Source organism: Puma concolor, chromosome C1 (genome assembly GCF_028749965.1).
Source record: "Puma concolor isolate L17-30 chromosome C1, mPumCon1.1.hap2, whole genome shotgun sequence".
NCBI classification, from domain to species: Eukaryota; Metazoa; Chordata; class Mammalia; order Carnivora; family Felidae; genus Puma; species Puma concolor.
The window spans coordinates 1,237,565-1,250,913 of NC_141674.1; the positions used below are offsets into that span (position 1 = coordinate 1,237,565).

Consider the following 13,349-nt stretch of genomic DNA (forward strand, 5'->3'; position numbering starts at 1 on the left):
GGCTCCCGTAGCAGCAGGAAGCCGCCGTGCCTACTCGGAACCCGGCAGTAGCCGGCTGAGACGGTGGCAGGAGCTCGCTCTGGCCTCGTGGGCTGTGTGGCCGGCGGCCTCGGGTGAGCTTGGGCCGGGGGACCCCACAGCTTCGGGTGAACCTGGAGCCAGGGCGTCTGGAGGGGTGACCGGGAGTGGAGGGCGGGCTTGTGAGAGGCTGTGGCAGGCACAGCAGGGCTGGGGCCGGAGGGGTCCCGTGAGTCCTGGTGCCCTGGCCTTCGGGCTGCCTGGTGCCCACGCCCCGTGCTCTTCGGGGGCGTAGGACCCCAGGGAGCTCCTGGCCGGCTAGTTCTAGGTCAGTTGCTGGTCTTGGATGGGGTAGGCCAGGTGGAGGCCGAGGGGCTGAAGTAGGTGGGGGTGAGGGAGGGATAGACCCCCAGGGGGGGCGGAGGGAGCCCCAGAGGCCTGGGCCTCAGGAGAGTCACGCGCTAAGCCTGACCCACGGGGACCTCGGGAGAGGGCCTGCCCACCTTCGGTTCATTTGCCTACTCAGGCAGAGCATGTGGCTCTGGGCGGCTGGAGGGGCCAGGTATCCTGATGTCCACCCGGGGGCCAAGCCCAGAAGCTCTGTCCTGGGCCCAGTGGCCTCCCACCTTGGCCTCTGCGGCCTCTCTCTAGCCCCCAGGGAGGAGGAAGTCTCTGGAAGGAGCTGGTCCAACGTGTGTGGGGAGGTGGATGGATGGAGTGGGGGCTCCAAGTAGGAGAGGAGCCTGTGCACAGGCCGGTGGGACTAAGACTTGGGGAGGGGGCACCAGGAGGCAGGTGGAGCCTGGGCCACTCAGGGGCTCGGACACCAAAGTGGCTCGATCTGCTGCATAGACCCACAGGTGGCCTGAGCCGCCGGGCTGGGGGTGACGGTGCCGTGGGAGCCGAGGGCTGTGGAAAGGGTCCAGGGGCAGCCTCCTCGGGCCGCTCCTGTGGCCCGGGGCCACCCCTCTGAGGCCCAGGGCTGGCGAACACCCCCCAGCACCATCGTGGCAGAAAGGGCTGACTGGTGTCTGTGAAATGCTGCCTGTTTTGCCTTTGAACTTCATCGAGTTCAGGAAAAGTCCCAGCACAGAACAGCAGTCGCTCTTTAGTGATGGAGCCATTGCTACGGTTACCAGCCCCCTGGCTTCACCCACTCCTCACCGGGGGGGGGGGGGGGGGGGGGGCGTTTATCCCTGAGGGGTGGTGAGCAGGACGGCCATACAGCGGTGCCCTGCAACCCCACCCTGGCATTGGCCTGGATGCCTGGCCGGGCTTCGCCCACCCACCCGCCGCCCTGCTCTCTCTAGGTGTGTGATGAGCCACAGGCCCAGTCCCCACTCCGGAGGGGGACTCCAGGGGCCCGGGGGGCAGAGGGACCTCAGAACAGCGTCTCCCTGCCTCCCTCGGGTGGCTGGCCCCAGCTGGTGACCCAGGCCAGCCACACCTCTCCCCTGCTGCCCTCACTGCCGACAGCCCCGCACCCGTCCGTGATGGCTCCCCCGCTGGAAGACCCAGGGCCCAGTCCGGAGAGTGGACAGTTTTTCCTGAACATCAATATTCTGCCTGTGGGTGAGTGAGGTGGTTCTGAGTCCCCGCCTCCCGCCCGGGAGAGTGAGCTCTGCCTGCTCCCTCAGAACAGGCGGGCTGCCGTGGGTGGGGGGCCCCGTGCGTGATGGCAAGAGTGGCTGGTGTGCACCTGTCCCCAGTGCACGAGGTTGACATGTCTTTGGCGGTCTTTGTCCAAGATGGGGGGCTGAGGTGGCCCCACCCGAGGTCCCTGGCTTCTTCTAGTTGAATGGGGACTGTGGCACCTCGGGTGGGTCTAGGGGGCGGCTCCCAGTGGCTTCAGGCAAAGGCAAGTTGCAAGCAGCTCCAGGGCTGGGGGTGGGGGACAGGGGCCCGAGCAAGGCCACTCCCCTGGTCCCTCCCCTCAAGGGCCAGGGCAAGGGGCGGCAGATGGGACAGACTTCCTTTTAGGAAGACCGCTTTGGGGCTGCCGGCCGGCCCACCAGCCCCGTCCATCTCGGTCAGACCCCTGGGAACCTGGGCCGACTTGGGGCTTCTCAGCACAGCTGGGCTGTGCACCCCAGGGAGGCTCTGGGCACCTCGGGGCCCGTCGCCTCTGTGCCTTCCTGTGGCCCGCTGGCAGTGACATTTGTGGTCTCTGGAGCGGGGCGATGATGCTTTGGCGCCTACCGTCTCTGCCTCTCGGCTTCGGGAAGATGGGATAGTGGTGCAGACGCTGTGAAGTACTCGTGTCTCGGGTGGGTGGGCGGATAAGGATCTGGCCACGCGACCACCACCACGTATCCGTTCGCGGCGTTTCCGCTTCCGGCGTTTGGATTTACGCAGGTGCACAGGTGCACAGGTGAGCCTGGCCAGGTGTGAGAGCCCCTTGCCCGAGGGAAGGGTGGGAGCCGGCTGCACCCGTAGACGTGGCTCCGGCGTCTCTCCCGCTGTATAATTTGCTCCGTGTTCCGCCGGGGATGTGCTGGCTGTGAGCTGCAGGCTGGGCCCGGGCTCCCCCGGGAGGTGGGGGCTTCTCCCCTTGGGGCCCAGAACCGTCGGCCGCGGTGTCCTGAGTACCCGGCATGGTGGGCTGAGCTGCGGCCACCAGGGAGTGTCCGGCCCCAGCCCCGGGCCTCGGGCCTGGGCTCAGCTGCTCCCTGCCGGCCGCGGACTCGGCAGCCACTGCTCCAGGGTACGGGGGTGCCCGGAGGCTGCTGGCACCCACCGGTGTGGCAGAGCCCAGGCGTGCGGCCGGTCCTCTCCCTGCGCCTGTCCCCTGTCCCGGCAGCGCAGCCTCTGCCCGCACGTGCGGGGGCCCTGCCTCCTTCCGGCTCCTTCTGGCTCCTCCTGGGCAGACGCAGCCCGCGGCGGACCCTGACTCAGCTCTCCTGGGAGGTCAGGAGGAGAGCGCACCCTCACCCCCGCGAGGCCTGTGGCTCAGGGAGGTGGTGCGTGCCCACGCGGACCCGCTCTCCCTGAGGCCGGCTGCTGCTTGCCCTGGGGCTGCCCCTCGGGACAGCAGTGGTGGGAGTGAGCGTGGACGTGAATTGGCACGCCCGCCCGCGAGGGTCTGTGCATGCGTGTGCGCGTGCGTGTGTGTGTGTGTGGAGTGGGTTGTGTGCATGTGCTCTGTGCGCCCCGAAGAGCCGGACCCGGCCCGTTCTCCCACATTCCCCAGACGTGCCCCAACGGGTCTCCTCCGCTGAGGGGACATGTCTGCTCGAGGCCCACTGCCCCCTGCCCAGGCTCTGGGCCCTGCTGCTCAGCTCAGTCTGGAATGGACGCCCGGAGAGGGCGGTGGCCGCAGAGCAGGCTGCCGAGCCCGGGCAGGGCCGTGGGGCGGAGGAGGGGGCCCCCACCCGTGGCCTGCCGTCCCCACCTCGTGCTCTCCTCGAGGTGCTCCCTGTGCTGTCTGTCCCCTCCACGCCTGACTTGCCGATGCTGGTGTGTGACACAAGGCCCCGTGCTTGGCTCTGGGCCGAGGGCCGGGGTGGCGGTGCTCCGTCTGGCCCTGGAGGTCCTTCCAGAAGGCTCCCCGAAGCAGCCTCACCAAACAAGAGAGGTTTTCCAGCCAAGAGGGCAGGAGATAGCCTCAAAGCCTGTGAAGCAGGTCAGCCTGTGCTGGAGGCTGTTTGGGGACAGTCGGCAGCTGCAGGCTGTGTCTACCTGACATTCGGGAGGCTCCTTCTGGCTGTGGACTGAAGTATGTCCGGGTTCCCTTGAGCCATGGCGCCTGGCTTGGTTGATGCCAGCTCTGTCCCAGGTGGGGGTGGGGTGGTGGGGGGGAACAGTGCCCAGGAGGGGGGTGTCTCGGGCCTGCTCTGGGGCCCTGGCCTCATGGGCTTCGGGACCTGGGTCGGTGGCTTGCACGGAGCCTGTGCCATCACCCAGCACCTGCTCTGGGCCGCCCCCACTGGGACTCACAGCCACCGTGCCCACGATGGGGTGCAGGCCCCCAAGTTCTGGTTTAATCCACTCTGGAGGGGGAGAAGACCCAGCTACCCGCCGGAGCTGGGGGCGGGGTGGGCCGTATGGGGCCCAGCCCCAGAGCCAGAGCCAGTGGGACGGTGTCAGGAAATGTGGCAGCGCCCACGGCAGATTGCTTACCCCACTTCTCGTGTGTCCGTGGTAACGGGTCTCGTTGAGAGCCAGTTAATCCCCTCCCACAGGTAAAGGGCTGGGGGTGCCGGGCGCTGTGCCTGCCGCACCCAGAGAGTGGGGTGAGGTGGAGACTTGAGCTCCCAGGTTTAGGGAGCAGTTGGCCTCTTCACGCCTCTGGGGTCGTGGATGCCAGCCAGGAAGGGATGGAGCCAGACAGGCAGAGTTGGACTGGACAGACACAAAGGGCCTCTCCTGGGTGGGGGGGGGGGTGTTGAGGGGGCGGCTAGGCTCCTGTGGGGGCTGAGTGGGCATGGCCACCTGGTCACAGACTGGCACTCTCTCCAGGGCTTTGGAGGCTGGGGTCTGTGCTTTGGGAGGTGCAAGGGGCCTGGGGCATCAGGTTCATCCATGCTCCCATATGGCGTACACGGAGAAGAGATCCACAAAGGGCTTCTCTAAAGGAGCCGGGGATGGGGCGCCTGGGTGGCTCAGTCGGTTAAGCGTCCGACTTTGGCTCAGGTCATGATCTCGCGGGCCATGAGTTCGAGCCTGGTGTCAGGCTCTGTGCCGACGGCTCGGAGCCTGGAGCCTGTTTCTCCCTTTCTCTCTGCCACTCCCCCGTTCATGCTCTGTCTCTGTCTCAAAAATAAATAAACGTTAAAAAAAAAATTTAAAGGAGCCAGGGTGGTGGGGGCAGGCCCGGCACTAAGGGACATCCCAGGGATGCTTGCCGACTTGGGGGCTATCATGGATGCCTCCCCGGGTTGCTGAGCCGCCTGGATGCCCCTGCGAGATGCAACACGTTCAGCCAGTGAGGAGGGGCTGTGGTGGCAGCTCCCTTCTCTTTTGCGGGGAGTCCCAAGCTGTGGTGTCCTTTCTCCACCCGGTGCACAGATGGGGCTGAGGTGGGAGAGCCCCAGTGTTCTGTGCGCTCACGTCTGTGAGGACGGGCCATCTGGAGCAGCCGGGCAGCTCGCTAGGGGCGGGGGGGCGGGGGGAGACACTGGACCTGGGATGCTGAGCCATCGATGCTGAGGACGGCTCCCTCCTTTCCGTGGGCCCCACCCAGCCTGGGTCCCTGGCGGGGCCAGCGTGTGCTGAGGAGCTAATGCAGCTCAGTGATGCTCAGAGACACTCAGTCACTAACTCAAGCTCACACAGCAAGATTCCCAGAGACAGGGCTCAGGCTGGGGAGGATCAGCAGGAGGGCCAGGACGCTGCTGGGTGTGCGAGGTCCTAGGGTTGGACCCGACGGGCCAAGGGTGCAGAGATGGCCAGGTCCCTCGGGTGGGCGGGCGTGTGTGCACCGGGAGCTGCTGGTCTCCTGCGTCCCCAGGCCTTTGAGGGCCAGCCAGCCCTGCCGGGCACCTGTCTGCGTGGGCGGGGCCAGCAAGCCAGGGCATCCCCAGTGCGCGGCTGAGGCTCAGCAGGGCTTGGAGCAGAGGAGTCCTGGTGCTCCCCTGTCCCCGACGGTGTGCATCCAGGCCTGTGTCTTTACAGAGCTGGGGCTGGAGAGGCCGTGGCGGGGTGGGGGGGGGTGGGGGGGTGCGGGGAAGCCAATGTGTGTCCACGAGGCCAGGGCAGGATGTGCGGACGCGGGCGCCTTCCCACTTGAAAGTGTGTTCGGATCCACTGCCCCTGCTCCTGGGACCTCCCGCCAGCTCTGTGCTGGTAACCTTGCTTTAATTCTTGTTTTCCTGCCTGAATATGAAAGCAAGAAGCAAAACTTGGTCAGAGGAGATGATTTGGAAAATACGGGAAAATGTGGAGAAGAGACCGAATCTGTCACCCCTGCCGGCACCTTCCGTGGGGGCTTTGCGTGCGCGGGGCTCTGTGCTCCAGACGCTGCGCCGACCCCGAGGAGCCCTTCCCCGGGGCTTGGTCTACCTTCCCCCCAAACCCCTGCCTTTTTCTCTGGAGTCTGATTTTTTTTAATTAATTTCTTTAACGTGTATTTGAGAGACAGAGCGTGAGTGGCGGGGGGAGGGAGGGCAGACAGATACGGAGACAGAATCCGAAGCAGGCTCCAGGCTCCGAGCTGTCAGCACAGAGCCCGACGCGGGGCTCGAACTCACGAACCGCGAGGTCGTGACCTGAGCCCAAGTCGGCCTCTTCACCGACCGAGCCCCCCCAGGCGCCCCTGGAGCCTGAATTTTATGGCTGTCTCCCGGTCCGATGAATGTGGCCGCTGCAGCCGCCACGAGAGCGTCTAGGAAACCTGTGAGTGCTCGCTGTCGTAAATAATGTTGCGGGCAAGCCTCCTGCGCACGCGTCTGGGTCTGAGCCCCTGGCTGTTTCCTTGGAGGCGCGTGTCTTTCCCGCTGCGTGCAATGGCATCTGCCGTGTTCGCCAAACTCTTTGAAGCTCCCGCCTTCAGCCTGCTGCCGAGCGCCGGGAGGAGCGAGGAGCGGGGCGGGTAGGACGCCGTGGCCTCCCTGCTGCCTTTCCAGAATCAGTCCTGCCTGGAGCAGGAGGGAGGGTCTTCCCAGGCAGGCTGGACGTGCGCTCACCTTCAGGGCCACCTGGGGCTGGGGGAAGTGGCCCAGCTCCCTGGATAATGACAGCTCTGGGCTCGTCACTCCCTGGGCAGGGACACGCTCCCCTCAGGAGTCTCTTCTTGTCACGAGTCCTGGCCAGGCTGGGTGAACGCAGCCATGAGTTGTTACGTCCTGGGCGCCCACCCCGTGCCTGGAGTCCAGCATGTGCCAGGGCTGTGCTGGGCCCTGGGACAGAGACCTGGCTTTGCTGGCAGACGGACTGAGACCTTCCTGCCCAGTCTGCGGGGAAGCAAGGGGTCCAGGGCTGGGCCAGGAAGGGGGACTCCACATCAGGGAGAAGGGAAGGGGTCACGGGTTAAAGGCAGGGATGGAGCCGGGCGTGGTCCACAGGTTGTCTGGAGGCCGGTGGACAGGCCACGGGGGTGCCGTGGCTGGGGGGTCCTGCAGGGAGGAACCTGGTCTTGGGGCATTTCCTCAGTGAGGCCCGGGGAGCCCACAGCCTGGGGCTCCGGGCCTGGGACTCCTCCGGGCTGGGGGCTGGCTCTTTGAGCACCCTGGCCGGCCAGAGGGAGCCAGCCCAGCCGACATCAAGCCGAACAGAAGCTGTCGTGGGTTTCCCTGGGACCGGACGCTGGGCAGGTGTTTGTCAGGTGGGGGACACGCTGTGCAGGGACTGGGAGGGGCCCAGTTTGTGAAGGGGGTCCCCTGACAGGGGTCCCTGCTTCGGGGGCCTGGGGAGGGCAGCGCTGGGAGCAGGTTCCTCGCTGTAAGGCCTGAGGGCAAGGGGGCTCTACACCTGCCGATTCCAGGAAGGAGGCCGGGTCCGGGCACCGCCTGACCCTGGGGCTCCTGCTGTGCCCAGCGCGGGGTTGAATTTACTGCCTGCTGGGCTCAGAGGGACCAAGGTGAGGGCCCCTCCTCCCTCCCTCCCCCTGGGGCCAGAGGAGCATCCCGGCCCTGTCCCTGTGGCAGGCCGAGGAAAGGCGTGGGGGTGAGCCCGGCTGGCCCCGTGTGCCCGCGCTCGGCATGCGCTGGCAAAGGCCTCTGTGCCCCGAGCAGTCAGGGAGAGAACAGCGAGAGCCGGCCCCGGCCCGTGGGGTGAAACGGTCTTCCGGGCCTTTCTTTCCAGCCGGCCCCGAAAGAGTAGACGGGCAGTGGCCAGGCAGCGCGGCACCCGGCCGGGTGGGCGTGTTCTTCTCTGAGTGTGACCACTGGCCCCAGAGACGGGAGGTCCCCTCCCACCTGGGGTCACCCCCATTCACGGTGTCCAGACCCCACTCCTTCCCAAGCTCCCCTGGGACCTCCCCGCGGCCTGCGGACTGCAGGGCTCGGAGACCACTTTCTCCCCAACCCCCTGCGTGCTTCCCGCCACCCGCCTCCACCCTTCTCTTGTCTTGGGTACCTTGCGGTGGGTTTGCCCCGCGGGGGCCGCGGCATCACGGAGCATTCCCACCCCCCACCCTCTAGACCTGGGCTGTCCTGCCGGGGGGTCTGGGCTGGCCTGGAGGAGCTGAGACTCTGACCGTGTGGCTGGTCTTACTAGACGTGGCTCGACCCAGCCCTGACCCAGCTTATGGGCCCTTCCCTGTCCTACCAGAGTTAGATGGAAATACCCACCCCTGTCCAGTGAGAGAGGCCTTTTGGGGGCTGGATACCTGGTCTTCCAGGACCTGGGGCCGTCTCTCTGTGCCTCAGTGTCCCCCTCAAAGAAAAGGTGGTATTGGGAGGTAATGAGGGCTCCTGAGGGCTGGCAGTGCCTTTCAAGGCCTCTGGTTCGTCAGAGATGGGTCCTCACCCCTCCTCCGGTGGGCACCACCTAGACAGGAAAATGCCTGGTGGGGGGGTCTTGGTGGCTCAGCCCGGCCCTGCGCCGGGGGCCAGGCTGCCCACACCTTCCCCCCGCCCCCCCAACCCCGTGCCCATGGGAGATGCCTGGTGGCACCAGGGCTGTCCCCAGGCTCCAGGCTGTGTGTTCCCTGAGAAGCAGGAGCCGGGGGGAGCGGAGGTCCGATCCCCGTACACTGTCTTGAGTTCTGATTGAGCACGGGACGTCTTAAGACCAGATGCTGCTGAAAAATGAAACACACACTTCCTAAATTTAGCCGGTCGAGAATTGCACATTTACCTAATTAGGCTTATTGATTCGGCGCGTCCGCGCTCGCCCCCCCCCCTCCCCCCGCGGGCCGCACTCGCTGTGCCGCTGGCTGCCTGCATGCACGCCTCTCTGGGCCCGTGTGTCCTTGCTGTCCCCCGGCGCCCGTTACTGCTGGAGCCGGGCAGTGCCACTCATGGGGACAGTGTTCGTGTACATGGGGCAGCTGGTCAGTCTGGCTGGACTCCTCTCCGCCAAGGCCGAGCAGACACACGCCTGAGCTGCCCGAAGCTGGGCCCAGCCGGCGTGTGTAGGAAGAGCAGTGGGCACGTGGTCCCTTCCCTGCCTGCAGGGACCTCATGATCTGGGTGGCGAGACTCAAAACAAGGGCAAGGCCCTTGTGACAAGGCGTGTGAAGTTCTCTGGCTCAGACCGTGGATGGTGCGGTCTCAGAGCGGGCGAGCTCGAGGGTCAGGGCAAGCAGGGAAGGCTTCCTGAGAGAGGCACCCTTGCTCTAGGTCCTGGAAACCATGCAGTTGGGTCCCCTGGGTGCCAGGCTGGAGGGTCTGATGCTGCATGACCCGAGAGTGGAGCCCTTGAAGGTTTGGAGCCCGGAACCGCCTGCTCAGGCCTGTGTTCCAGGAGCGCGGGTGGGGTGAGCCTGGGGGAGGCGGGGGGCCAGAGTGGGTCTGGGAGACTGGCTAGGACTGTGCTCCGTGGGGGTGATGGAGGGCTATGGGGGCAGGCGGGCCGTCCTGGCTGCCGGGGCGACTTCCAGAGGGCCTGGTGGTCACAGTGGGCACGTGTACACATCATCCACCGCGTGCAACGGCCTTTCTCCGGCTGCGTGGCCGGCCGGCCCGGAGGCCCTGAGCCCTGCCGGCCCACGCATCCCCCGCCCTCCTTCTTGAAATGCTTGGTGTCTCTGGCTCAGAATGGAGGTTTCTTTCCTGGTGGTTTCCAATTTGCATCTCAATTTTGGCTCTGAGGGAGAGGAGCCCAGTGTCGTCGTCTGTTTGTCTGTTCTTGTTGTCACCCTTGGTTTCCATCTCTGTCTGTCCCTGGGCCTTGTTCTCCGGGCACAGACGGTGTGGGTGCCCTTCCTTCCTCCTGGGGCCGCATCCCCAAGGCCTGCTGGGATCCTGCCGTGGCCCAGGCAGCCTTGCCCCCAGGACTGACGTCTGTGCCCCCAAGAGGCGAGCCACCTCCTCCCCCTGGCTGAGCCCCACGCTGTGGGGGGGGGGGGGGAGAGGTGTGCAGGTGGGTATGGCTGGAGGTGCTGCCCACTCTGGCCTGCACCCAGCCAGGGCTCTCAGCCGGGCAGGGACGGCGGGGACACTCAGGGCTGTCCGTCTGGGGAAGCCTTGGAGAGCCCGGGGAAGAGCCAAGGGTGGAAGGAGGCCCGGCTCGGCCGCTGCGGTGATGTGTCTGAGGCTGAGGAGTGTGGGTACCCACGGTGTGGTCACAGAAGGTCACGGGGCCCTAAGCGGGAGTCTCGTCCTGGCCTGAGTGTGGCTCCTGCAGGCTCCAAGAGGCTCCGTCACCCATCCGCGTGATGTGGGTCTGCCCTCTCACTCAGCCCAGCTTTTGCTGTCAGGGGTGGGGGCGGGGATGAGGCCGCAGCAGCAGCCCCTAGCCTGGGGCTATGTGGGGGGGGGGGTGCAGAGGACCTTAGAAACCAGAGGGTCCTATACCCGGGGCCACTGAAGCCCGGAGAAGGGAGGGGTTCGGCTGAGGCTAACTGGGGGTCTGTGGGGGGGGGCTGAGGCTAACTTAGGGTAACTGGGGGTCTCTGGGGGGCTGGACGTGATTCTGCATCTTGTCTCCTGCTGTCAGGTAGCCCAGGGCCAGCTGCTGGGAGTCTTGGCTCTGCACACCGTTGCCCAGCTGGACACGTTCTCTTGACCTGCCTCCCCCCTCCTCCACTGCCACCTGCTGCAGGAGGGAGTGGGGGGGGGGGCGCAGAGGTGGGGGAATCCCAGGAAACCGGGTCTGATGGGAAGGTCCCGTGAGGGAGGGCCCCCAAGCGTTTGGGGTTTGTCTCTGCGGCAGGTTTTGGGGCCCTCTGAGACCTGGAGCTGCGTGAGGGGGACATATGCTGAGGTCGTGGCCCCCTCGGGGCACGAGGCCAGTTTGGGGAGGGGAGGCAGTGGGCCAGCCCCCACTTTGCCCTTGGTGCTGTTTCTAGCATGGGGGTCACATTTCCAAGACAGCGCTAAGCGCCCCTCCCCCCACCCAGGGCGCTGCCCGCTGGTGTGAACTGAGGGGCGCCTAGTGCCCGGCCGAGGATCTGCCCACCGGGTCCAGATACTTACGCAGGTTTCTGCGCTTGCCACCTTACGTCTTGGGGGAGGGGTAGAGCCTGGCAAACACCCCTGTCTCGCTGCTGCGCTGAGCCACCTGCTCCGCAAGCGCCCGGCCCCTGGATGGGGAAGCGGCTCTCGGTCTGGTCCGCCCCCTTCCCGGTCCCACCGCCTGGGGCCAAGCGGAGGGGCGTGTAGGGGGAGCGACGAGGCCGCATCTCTGCGGGGAAAGCCTGCTGGCCCCACCGTGCGCCCCGATCTGCGCCCCGCGCCCAGCTCTGCGCCCCGCGCCCCTCGACTCTGCGCCCCGCGCCCGGCTCAGCGCCCGCCGCCGAGCCCGCGCCCCCGGCCCCCTCCCCGCGCGGGGCGGGCAGGGGGTGTGGTGCGGGCGGCACGAGTGACAGCGCTCTCCTCGCGCGCGGCGCCTCCACGGGGCGCAGTGTCAGCGCGCACAGCCCGCCGCGGGCCGCCCAGCCTGCGGGGCGATGCCGCCCGAGCCCCAGCCCGAGGCCGGCTGCTGAAGGCGCCCCCGCCGCAGCTGCCCCCCGCAGCCGCAGCCGCCGCGGAGACAATGGACGCGGGAGCCGCCCCGCGGAAGCACAGTAGGTGCCGCGCCGCCCCTGGTGCTGCGCCCGGGCTCGGTGGACGCGCGGGGGCGCCGCTGCTCGGGGCGGGTCGGGACCGCGCGGAGAGGGGGCGCCCCGCTGCCTCGGCCCGCCCGCGGTGGAGCCAGGGGCCTCCGAGCTCCGGACCCGGGAGGGAGGGCTCCGATCTTGGAGGGGGCGGGGTGGGATCGCGGGGACAGGTGAGGGGTCCTGGGCTCTCTTGGGGGCCGCAGGTGCGCGCGGAGGCATCTGGGGCTACCTCCCTGCGAACTTTGCTCTCCAGGTTTAGGGTGGATACCGCGCTGGGGCTGTGACCCTGTGCTCAGACTGCGCCCTGCTGAGCCCGGAGAGGGCACCCTGTCCCCTCACTGGATGTGGATGGAGCCCAAGCACCCCAGACATTTGGGTCTGTGGTGAGGTGCTGGGTGGGATGTGGTTCCCTGGAGTGGGTACGTCCGCTTGGCTGCAGGTGACTCTCTGGCCCTTGACCAGCAGGGGCTGGGGTGTGGGGGACCTGCCCCCACAGGGGACCCAGCTGGGCTCTGGAATGGCCCTACCCAGGCTGTCCGAAGGTGCTGGCACTGGTGCTGGGGAAGCAGTACTTGCTCTGGAGTTCAGGGCCTGCTGGCAGAGCGACGGGGCGTTTCTTAGGGGAGGTGGATGCTTCTGGGAGCCGGCGGAGGGAAGATGCCGGGGGAACAAGAGGCCTCCCCCCCGCCCACACACCCAGTGACCCTTGAGGCAGACAGAATGACCACTGACTCCCCACCCGGGTGGCCTTTCTCCCATGGCTGTCTCCACCCCTCATCCCTGGAACTGTACCGCATTTGTGTCCTCCCTGTGCCCTATGCCCTGATCTCTAAGAGGTGATGCTCAGCTCTCCTGACACCTGGGCCACCATGCCGAAACGCTTCTGTCGTGAGCCCGTTTGAGTCCTAGCAGGGTCTTTTGAGCCCAAAGACTTAATCAGGCAGCTGTAGCCGTGGAGGGGAGTTCAGGCGCTACAGACTGGGGGGCGGGTCAGAAGTGGGGTCAGGAGCCTGCCTGTCCGCCCCAGGACCCAGCTCTGGTCCCCCACCGGGTGTAACGGAAGAGATGGCTCTGGGGCCCCCAGCAACCCCCTCGTCTGTACTTAACCCAGGGCCACATCCTGTGCGGGGCCCTATGGAGAGAGTCCGGGGGTTTCGGAGAGGAGGCCGGCGTGTGGCAGGCGGGGTGTGTGCCGTTGGCTGACGGAGGGGCCCTCACAGTCCCCTTCCCCGAGGCTGAGCATGTCAGTAACCCTGTCCTGGCCCAAAGCTGTGGCTCGCCCCGGGAGGCAAGAGAGCGGCTACTTCTTGGGGTTGAGGTGAGGGGACTCGGCCTGAGCACGGGTGGGCAGGCCCACCGTACCTGGGGCTTCCCAGAGGGTGGGCCGGCTGGCCTGGACATCTTGGACCCTGGCCCACCTGAGCTATGAAGTGTGCACGGAGCTGGGGTGGGGTCTGTCATCCGGCCACCAGCAGAGCTGTTGGGGCTACCGTCAGGGGACAGTTAGGAGCATAGGGAGGGTATCCGGCGGGCTGGAAGTGCCCCCTCCTGAAGGTGATCGGGCAGGGACCTCCCCCTCCGGTGTCTGAGCCGGGTCTGTGGAGTCCCACAGGTGCCAGAGGGACTTCTGATCCCCTGCAGGACCCTCCTAGTGGGGTGGAGGGGGGGGGTCAGGCCCACCCGGGCCCTC

At 66.8% G+C, this 13,349-nt stretch overlaps 1 protein-coding gene across 1 annotated transcript in view; it reads left to right on the top strand.

The window, feature by feature from the left end:
* The window catches only part of PLCH2 (phospholipase C eta 2), a 69,795-nt gene continuing 56,446 nt past the window's right edge, over positions 1-13,349 (top strand). The window contains exons 1-2 of the mRNA XM_086715454.1: positions 1-113; positions 1,329-1,590. Of these exons, the coding sequence (XP_086571580.1) occupies positions 1,512-1,590 (79 nt within the window). The 5' untranslated portion in view covers positions 1-113; positions 1,329-1,511. The remainder of the gene's footprint in view (positions 114-1,328; positions 1,591-13,349) is intronic.